Raw genomic sequence first — 9,846 nt, forward strand, 5'->3', positions numbered from 1 at the left:
TCGACTCGTCAACACTGATTTTGCGAACAACGTTATTCTCAATAAGGTAGGAACTTGCATAAGGAAGTAAGTCTCATTAAAAAACCCTAAGGCTATGGCAAAAACATGACTAGGGACAAAATTCATAGTCTAAGGAAAAATGCGTGAGTAATGCAAAGTCAAAAGAAATGTTTATGGGACGTCATCAAGGATATGATTAACCCAAGGTGTGTGCCTCGTCAAAACCTAGTATGGTAGCAAAAAACCAGTGGGAAAAATGCTCTTAATCGTAGGGAAAAAGAGTACATTAAGATTATGCACGTATACTTTAAGATACTCCCCCCTGAGTTTGACACAATTCTAAAGAAAATTATCAATGTTACAACTCAGAAAGTTTACGCATACCAATTCCTTGAACTAGCTTCTGAAACGTCGCATTCGGTAGTGATTTGGTGAAGAGGTCGACCAGATTGTCATGTGAACGGATTTGCGTGACTTCAATCTTCTGATGCTCTTGTTGTTGATATGAGAAGAAAAACTTTGACGCAATGTGCTTGGTGTTGTCTCATTTGATGTAACCTTTTATTGAGCTGTTCAATGCATGATGCGTTGTCTTCATAAATTGTCGTCAAGACATCAATGATGGGGTAAAGATCGTAGGAGCTTGGAATATGGCCCACAACTGCTTTCAACCAAAAACATTCCCGAGTTTCTTCATGTAAGGTGAGAATTTCAGCATGGTTAGACGAATTGGCAACTAAGGTCTTTTTGTTGACCTCCAAGAGATTGAGGTGCCTTCAACGGTAAAGACATAACCTATTTGAGAACGCGCCTTGTGCATATCAGATAAGTATCATGTGTCAGCATAACCAACAAGGCGAGAATCGACTCGAGATGAGGGGATGCATCATCACTCGAGGATCCGTGGGGATAGAACAAGCCTAAATTTGTAGTACACTTAAGGTTGTGGAAAATGTCTTTAACACCAGTCCAGTATTTGCGTGTTGGTGCATTACTGTGTCTTGCCAAAAGATTAACAGCGAAGGAGATGTCGAGTCTAGTGTAATGAGCTAAGTACAATAAAGCACTTATCACACTTAGGTAAGGAACATCGAGCTCTAAAATCTCTTCATCATCCTCCTTCAGACGGAAGGGATCTCGTTTTGCATTTAGCGATCAAACGACCATAAGAGTACTCGAATGCTTCACTTTATCCCCGTTAAAGTGGCGCAACAACTTTTGGGTGTAGTTTGATTGATGTATTAAGATTTCATCTGAATGGTGCTCTATCTCGATACCAAAACAATATCGAGTCTTTCCTAGACCTTTCATCTCAATTTCCAACTTCAGGTGCGCGGTAGTTCTCGTGAGCTCTTCAAAAGTTCTGAAAAGGTTCATGTCATCGACATATACTGCAACTATCGTAAAATCGGAATGTGACTTCTTAATGAACACATAATGGCATAGTTCGTTGTTTACATATCCCTGACTTGTCAAATACTTACTCAGACGGTTACACCACATTCTTCTAGATTGCTTTAAACCGTAGAGTGAACGTCTCAGCCAAATTGCAAGCGTGTTCATAGGTTTGGAAATATTTGATCCAGTCAATGTAAGTTTTTCAGGAACTTTCATATAAATTTCCGTATCAAGGTCCCTATAGAGATACGCAGTTACTACGTCCATCAGCTACATACTTAATTTTTTGGAAACTACTAAACTGATAAGGTAGCGAAAAGTAATCACATCCATAACAGGTGAATAAGTTTTGACATAGTTAATCCTGGGGCGTTGTGAGAAGTTTTGCGCAACAAGACGAGCTCTGTAACGCATAATTTCGTTCTTCTCATTACGCTTCCGAACGAAAACCACTTGTAGCCAACGGGCTTCACATGCAGAAGAGTAGGAACTACAGGTCCAAACACCTTACGTTTTGCAAGCGAATCGAGTTCGACTTGGATTGTTTGTTTCCAGTTTGACCAATCGGTTCTACGTTGACATTCATCAACAGAACAAGTATGATCTCAGTAGCTACTGCATATGATAATGCATCGTCAACAATCACTTCATTTCTACATGATGCCGAATCTACCTTGTGTATTTACACACTCAAGGGGGATCGTTGTAAACTTCCTATTAAAGTGTGATTGTGTAAATCCTAAATTAGATTTGATTCTAGTTATCTTTTCTTATTATGACTTGTATTCCTTGGGGATGAATGATTTCTTCCTCCGGAGGTCTGAATCATTTGAACCAAGAGGTTTGCCACGCTTATGTGTAGAGGCAGATGATTGGCTAGCTGCTAATGTACGTGGATTACCAAAATTGGCGTCCTGGGCCTCCAGGAGGGAAGTCCGTCGTACATTTGGTACATCTATTTTTGCAGTCACATTCGCAGCTGGAATATGTGATCTTGTCACTAACACTAGATCGGTGAAAGCAATCTAATATGCGATACACTTCAGTTTCAGACTAAGCAGTGCGGGGATCTAAATGAGACAAAGTAGGAGTCGTCCACAATAATTCGCGTTGTTCTTTAGGAACGTTGACTTTCTTATCTCCCCCTAATGACAGGAAGATTATCCCATAGAAGTGATAATCCACGAAACGAGCTGTAAACAGATCGCCTGTCAAAGGTTATAAGTAACGAATAATCAAAAGAGAATCATATCCGAGATAGATTCCCATTGTTCGCTGAGGCCCCATTTTTGTATGTAAGGGCGGTGAAATCGGCACATAGATGGCAAAACCAAAAATGCGCAGATGCGATATGTCGGGTTCGTATCTAGTAACTAACTGAAGGGCACTATATAGCTGGGTCACAACAGGCATCGGGCGGACCAACATGGATGCGTGCAATATTGCATGACCCCGAGTAACGATCGGGAGCTTGGTACGTATGACCAATGATCGATCAATCATTTGTAAGCACTTAATGAATGCCTCTGCCAAACCGTTCTGGGTGTGAACATGAGGTACTGGATGTTCAACTTTAACCCCAACCGACATGCAATAGTCATAAAAAATTTTAGATGTGAATTCTCTAGCATTATCTAATCAAATAGATTTGATCGGATAATCAGGGTGGTGAACCCTAAGCTTGATAACCTGAGCCAATAGTTTGGAGAATGCAGCGTTCCTTGTGGACAATAAGGACACGTGTGACCAACATGTGAAAGCGTCAACCAAAACCATAAAATATCTAAATGGTCCGCATAGAGGGTGAATCGGTCCTCCACAAATTTCCCTCTGAATCTTTTGTAGAAAAATGGGAGGATTCGAATGAATCTTGTCATAAGAAGGCTTAATGATAAGTTTTCCCATGGAGCAGGTTTGACATGTGATTCCTTGAATCAAACCTAAACTTCGGGTTAGTGGATGCCCGTGTGATGATTTAAGGATACGACGCATCGTTGTTCATCCAGGATGTCTCAAACGATTATGCCAAAGTGTAATTTTGTGCGCGGTCCCAGATGTAGGGCCGGCCACATAATGGCTTTCTATGGGGCATATGGTTGTAGTATACATACCACTCGGGATACGCTTCGTCTTCTTTAGAATACGCTTCTAGCCATATTCGTAGGAAGTTATGCATAGAAATTCAACTCCATTTTCTACATGGGTTTCAACATGGTAATTTTTATCTCTAATGTCCTTAAAAGTCAACAACGTTTTTTCAGAACGTGGAGAATAAAATGCCTCATCAATGGTCAAAATTGTACCATTGGACAACATTATACGTGCTTTACCATATCCTTCGATCAAGTTGGATGAACCTGAGAGGGTTGTCAGAGATGCATTAACCTGAGAGGGTTGTCAGAGATGCATTCTTAGGTATGAAGTTAGTCAAATAGATACGGTCACGCAAAATGGTGTGCGTGGTTGCATTATCTACCAAATAACTAACTTCCCCACTAGTTATACCTAGAATGAAAAATTAATTTGAATCGGTCACATGCATAAAAGTTCTAAAAACAAATATCCATTCAAAATAATTTTAAGTATTTAAGGATGGTAATTAATTAAAAACTTAATATCCAAAAATAAATCACCAACAAATAATCCAAACATAAAGGAAAATTATTCAAAATTAACCAAAAAACAAAAAAGGGGGGGGAGGGGGTTTGGCCATTATTGTGAATTCAACCCAATGTCTAATTTTAACTAAAAAAAACTAGTTTATGTCTAAGACTCTAATCTTCCATAAGGGTGGTATCCTCCTAAAAGTCAAAAACCTCCATCTTTGTACTTTCCGGTTCGTCCACTTGCATAAAGTTTGATTCAAACTTTTTACGACGAGAATGGTATTTAGCTATAACCTTTTGGGGAGCTTAGCAAACATAAGACCAATGGTCCTTAGAACCACAACGATAACACATATCCGCATCCATGGTTTCAGGTGCTTTGCCTTTATTCTTGAAGTTTGGGGCCTTGGGAGTGAGGTTAGGGCGCTTCGGGGCTTTGTTTCCTCTCTGAGATAGGCCTTGGATTTGTTGACGGTGACGGGGTGGCTTCTGGCCGCCCCTACCACGCCTGTTTTGGAGTTTTTGTGTGTTGATTCATCCTATAGTGTGCTTTAGGCACATCAGTCGCCCCAGTAGGTCGAACTTGATGATTTTTCATCAATAGCTAATTCTGCTTTTTAGCGAGAAGTATAACATAGATCAAATTCGAAAACTTAGGGAACTTCTGAGCTCTATATTGTTGCTGCAGGACAATATTAGTAGTAAAGAAGGTCAAATAGGTGTTCTTTAAGAGATCCTCTTCGGTCAAAGTTTCGTTACAAAACTTGAGATGTGATCAAATTCAACAAACTTTAGAATTATATTCATTCACAAACTTAAAGTTTTGGAAGTACAAATGCTGCCAGTCATGTCTTGCTTCAGGCAAAAAGATGTCCTTTTGGTGATCAAAGCGACCAGCCAAAGCAACCTATAGTGCTCGTGGATCCTCCTCAGCAAGGTACTTGGTTTGCAGTGTGTCATGAATATGTCTTCGGAAAAAGATCATGGTAGTGGCTTTCTCTGCTTCGCCAACTGGGTTGTCCGTCTCATCTTCAATGGCAGGACGCAAGTTCTTTGCAGTGAGATGGAGCTTCACATCTTGGACCCACTTGAGGTAGTTCCTTCCAGAGACCTCCAAAGTGGTGAAGTCGAGTTTGTTCAAATTCGACATGTTCCTATCACAAAATAGATGGACAAGATGTGGTTGGTGCAATGGAGAAAAAAAAAAAATCAATCCATTCACATATGAGTAGAACATTCAAGTTCTAATAGACATGTATTGGTTAAAATTCATATGAAAAATTCAATCCATTCACATATGAGCGAAGCTTTATTGCGTGAAAGTATCGTTCATAGTTTATTTGAGAAGCGCCACCATAATTGTAAGGCTGGGGCCGAGTAGTTTACTCACCAAGCGTTAGAGAAAATTACCATTTCTTTGAGAAGCACCACCACCATCTATTAAGGGTCTGTTTGACAATGCTTCTTTAAAATGTCTTTTTCTCATAAGCATTCCAGTATAAACGCTTCATAGAAGCACTTCAAAATCTTTAATATAACTGCAAGTGTTTTTGAAAAGAGATATATAGATCTTTATAAAAAGCATTTTACGTGTGTTTTTAAATAAGGAAGCGCTCTTAATTTTTTTTTTTTTCTGCCAAATGTGATCATAAGCGCTTTTTTAATAAATGTAAGAAAATGCATCCAAATATGCCTTACGTCTGTGATTTACATCTCTCTCTACTCACTAGAACCCACTTTAACGTTTTTCTATTTCCAAAAATTGTAAAGAATGGAATATTATATTATTAATTAAAAAAAAAAAAAAGTTAATATATTGTTTATTAGAAGGGAACCTTCAATCATGGCTCCTTGCCACTAATGTAAGAAACTTTTGAATGTGTACGTCACACCGCCACTACAAATCTTGTAAAAAATAATTGACCAAAATTAATGGTTACATCAATCGTATGACTTCGATTTTCAATTTCCTCATATGATACTTGATCCACAATTTATGATCACAAAGATGCTAGTTCATTGATGATCAACAACCAACAGAAGATTATTATGGTACATTATCTTATAGGGAATTGTTATTGGTACTCTAAAATTCTCATTTTACACTTCAAACTTTCTATATTTGGAAAGAAAAATACACTTGTGAGGAGTGTAGAATGAGATTTTTGGAATGCTAATATCACTTCCCTATCCTATATTGCTATTGTGAAACAACCGTCTCATATATTTTTGTTTGAGTGTATAGTTTAGATTAACAAATACAAATATAAATTATACATCCGTCATTGAATTAATTTCTGAAGGACAGCCCATGTCCCTCAAAAAATTACAAAAATGAAGAAAAATGGACATGTTTGTTCACGTAAAAAAAGAAAGAAAAAAAAAAGTAATAGAAATCCGAAAGAGGTTAATTAGTCCTATCCTATGCAGCAAATAATCTTCTTACTTTCCGTATGAATCTTCGACATATTGGACATGTCTTGGTCTCCCCGTAAAAGATCCTGCAACATGTAATCTCTGTAGATACCAAATTTCAATCGAACATCAACATATTCTGAAACGTTTCGAATTGTCTACATACCTTTCTGCACAGACATAGCAGGTAGCACAGTGGCCACAAGGAACCAAAAAACAATCCCTCTGCTCAGTGTAGCAGATCGCACATATTTTCCCGTCATACAAGTCCTCTGAGGAGCTCATAATTACGGCATTGTTGCTATTACTACTGCTGCTGCGGCACTTTCCGGATTCAATATCCCACTCTTCACATGTCCCATATGTTGATCGCATTGTCTTTCCTGCAGGCTGTAACGGGTCAGTTTCAGCACTGCCTCCTACATCCTCTAAGCCGGTCTCCTTATATTCGTTTATGTACTTCATTACCATGAATGCAACAATCACAAGCAATGCTGCAGTACATATTTGGTTGATGAAACTGCATTAGTTAATGTAGTCAATATGAAGAACAAGAGCAATTTGAACTTCAAATTTCGACGAAATCTTACTTAAAATTGCAATGTACGCAATCAAACGCGCTAGAAAAGTAAGTGTGATGCACCATTCTACCAAAGCATCCTGTCATTATACAAAGAGAAAAATTGAGATCTCTTCCATTTACTAATGTTGTGTTAAAACTTTCATTATGCAGATAACTTTTGCAACAAGAAAATGAAACATTACATGTAATGTAACGTGTCTTACGTCATAGGTAATACTCGTGGTTAAATTGGAAGACTGAGAGTTGATCGATTGGAGCTTCCGTTGAATTGTTAGTCTATCTATTATAGAACAAATTTCTACAGCTCCGATATGCCACCTGCAGTTTTTTTCCCAGCAGTACGAAAACAAAGAATTCAATAACAGGATTTGATCGATTAGATACAAAATTCTATATTTTCACCATATGTAGTAGTTAAGAGAGAGAAATCGTAATACGCATGAAGATCAAGCAGTACTGCTGTATGAATTTATATCACTCTATATATGTGGAAGAAATGCAAATTGCATCAAATGTGTGTTCCTAAATGTGAAGTAACAGACAATTTAAGATCCACGTGCATTAAAATCTCGTGAAACTTAGTTTAATGTGATGGGTGAGACAAGGCTAAAGATTTTTTTTTATTTTTTATTATCTAACAATTGGCATTCATAAGATATGAACCCACGACTTCTTCTAACAAAGTGAAAACAGATGCCACTAGATCAAATCTCGTTGAAAATGAGGTCAAAGATCCAAGTATGAATGTTCATATCAACCAGAAAAAACTACATTGACAAAACAGAAATAATGAAAACTCAACGTTTACAGAAATGCTTCATGCATTACCTCAATACACCTCGAAGTTAAGTGCTGAGTGCTGAGTTCAACTCCAGCTTCTGCGGGATACCGGGAGAAACACAGTGCGCTCCGACTCCAAGTACATTTCAGAAGGGAATGAGCATGCTAAGAGTACATTGGCCACTATTTCACAGAGATCTAATTGAGCAAATGTGAAGAAAAGTTGTTGGTTTTTGTTGAAAGATTGACCAATACATAATGAAATGCTTGAAAATCTAATAATATATGAGTAATAATATACTCATACCACAGAAAACCTGCACCCAAAAAACCTAGACCAGGTTGGAACCCGATAAATTATAAATATAAATGTGTGTATAAAGTATAAATATGTATGTTTGTATCTATAAGACATTGAGGTATGTTTTTTTTCTTTTGGTAAACTACATTGAGGTATGTTTGTATGTATAAGACGTTGAGGTATGAGAGGCATGAAAAAATTGGAATGGTAGTTGGTCGTTTGGGTATATGGTAGTGCTGGACAATCTTAACGAACCAGCTTTTCAAAAAGTCTATGGCGGGTAACGGACATGTAAAGACTTTCTATCTGAATGGTAGGTCGGTTGCTTTTGGGTAGGAAGGTGAACATCAAACTCCAACTTGAGATTAAGGTGAAAGTACAACTGCTTGGCATTTACTAATTCACTTTGAATGGCAAGATTATGGGCTCGTTTAGAAGTATTTTTAAAATAACTGTTTTTTTTTTGTAAAAATGTTTTTAGAACCAATTACTAATAAAAATATAAGTGAATTAAAAAAAAAAAAAAACTTGAAATGCTTCCAAAAAGTACTTCACGTATTTTTAGAACTAAAAAATATTGTCTAAAAACATTCCCAGTCATTTAAATGTGAACTAGAGAAAGCCCGGTTTTGCAGCTTGGCTAAAGAAATTGTTGTGCAGTTGTAGATGACCCTCCCTTAAGTACACTAAAAGACGTCTGATTCAGATGCCCACAAGCCCATTGTTGCACTTTTACCCAAAAGAAAAGCCCATTGTTGCACAATGCCCAATCCCATAATTGGACTGGACATATTTATTATTGAGAGAAAAATTAATTGAGGGAGAGAAAAAAGGGGGATCTTTAGTTTGATTTTAAAATTTGGTTGCTCTCTTCTCATTTTTGTTTTGTTTTTTTTTTAATTTATTTAGGTTTTTTTGTTAGATTTGATAATCATTTTGATTTTAGTTTTTATTTTTTAAAATTACAAATTTGTTTCGTAACTATTTTTGCTTTTATGTTTTCAAATAAAAAAAGTGAACTATAAAAGCGCTTAAGTACTAACTAATTATTAACTTAATGCGATGCTAATTACTCATTTAGACTCGTTCCACAATATTTATCATAACATGAACGACCCATTTTTTAGGTTATTAGTTAAAGATAGTGTTGGGAACTTTTAAGTCGAAGTGGATTTGGGCTTGGAGAACGTCCTTTTGTGTCCCTTGGTTCGGTTTCGTACCAAGTTTCGGAATATCTGGAAAGTTAGGAAATACCCCAGTTGAACCAATGACTTGAAGATAACATGATTAAATAGATAATGGCTTGATCAAGAGAAACATGGTGTGGAAGCTAGAAGTTCATCAGTTTTGCATGAAAGAGAGCTTGGGTGATTGCATGGTGTTTTCTATTGAATAATCTGGGTTTCCTAGGGTGGCAGCAAGGCTTACGATGGTAGGGACACTCAGCGGGAGATTATGAAAAATTATAAGGTTGTAGAGTGATATTTTCTGGGTTTCTTTAGTTCTATGTGTTATTTTGGGGGATTGAGGATCTCTTGCTAAGGTTCTTGACCTATATTTGTAGTTGAATGATTCATTCCCAAGGAATTTCTAGTTATGGCTTGTTCCCCCCCCCCCCCCCCCTTCTTTCTTTTTTTTCTCCCTAGTTGTCTTGGTACCCCCTATTTTGGTGTAAGGAGGCTAAATGTTAAAATATGCATCGTGTCTTTTTCCCAAGGCGCGACTTTCCCAAGTCAGCTTTCCACAAGCATTGCTTTTGGTAA

General features: G+C 37.4%; 1 protein-coding gene across 1 annotated transcript; it reads right to left on the reverse strand.

Annotated features, from left to right (window-relative positions):
* Positions 1 to 6,254: 6,254 nt before the first annotated feature.
* On the reverse strand, positions 6,255 to 7,246 carry LOC148698676 (uncharacterized). Its single transcript, XM_088677496.1, has 4 exons — positions 7,206 to 7,246; positions 7,010 to 7,079; positions 6,586 to 6,913; positions 6,255 to 6,505 (listed from the first exon to the last, which is right to left on the reverse strand). Exons 3-4 carry the CDS (start codon positions 6,888 to 6,890, stop codon positions 6,427 to 6,429), a joined length of 384 nt encoding a protein of 127 aa, XP_088533622.1. The 5' UTR covers positions 6,891 to 6,913; positions 7,010 to 7,079; positions 7,206 to 7,246; the 3' UTR covers positions 6,255 to 6,426.
* Positions 7,247 to 9,846: the final 2,600 nt, after the last annotated feature.

Source organism: Pyrus communis, chromosome 2 (assembly GCF_041283825.1).
Source record: "Pyrus communis isolate YQ-2024b chromosome 2, ASM4128382v1, whole genome shotgun sequence".
NCBI lineage: Eukaryota > Viridiplantae > Streptophyta > Magnoliopsida > Rosales > Rosaceae > Pyrus > Pyrus communis.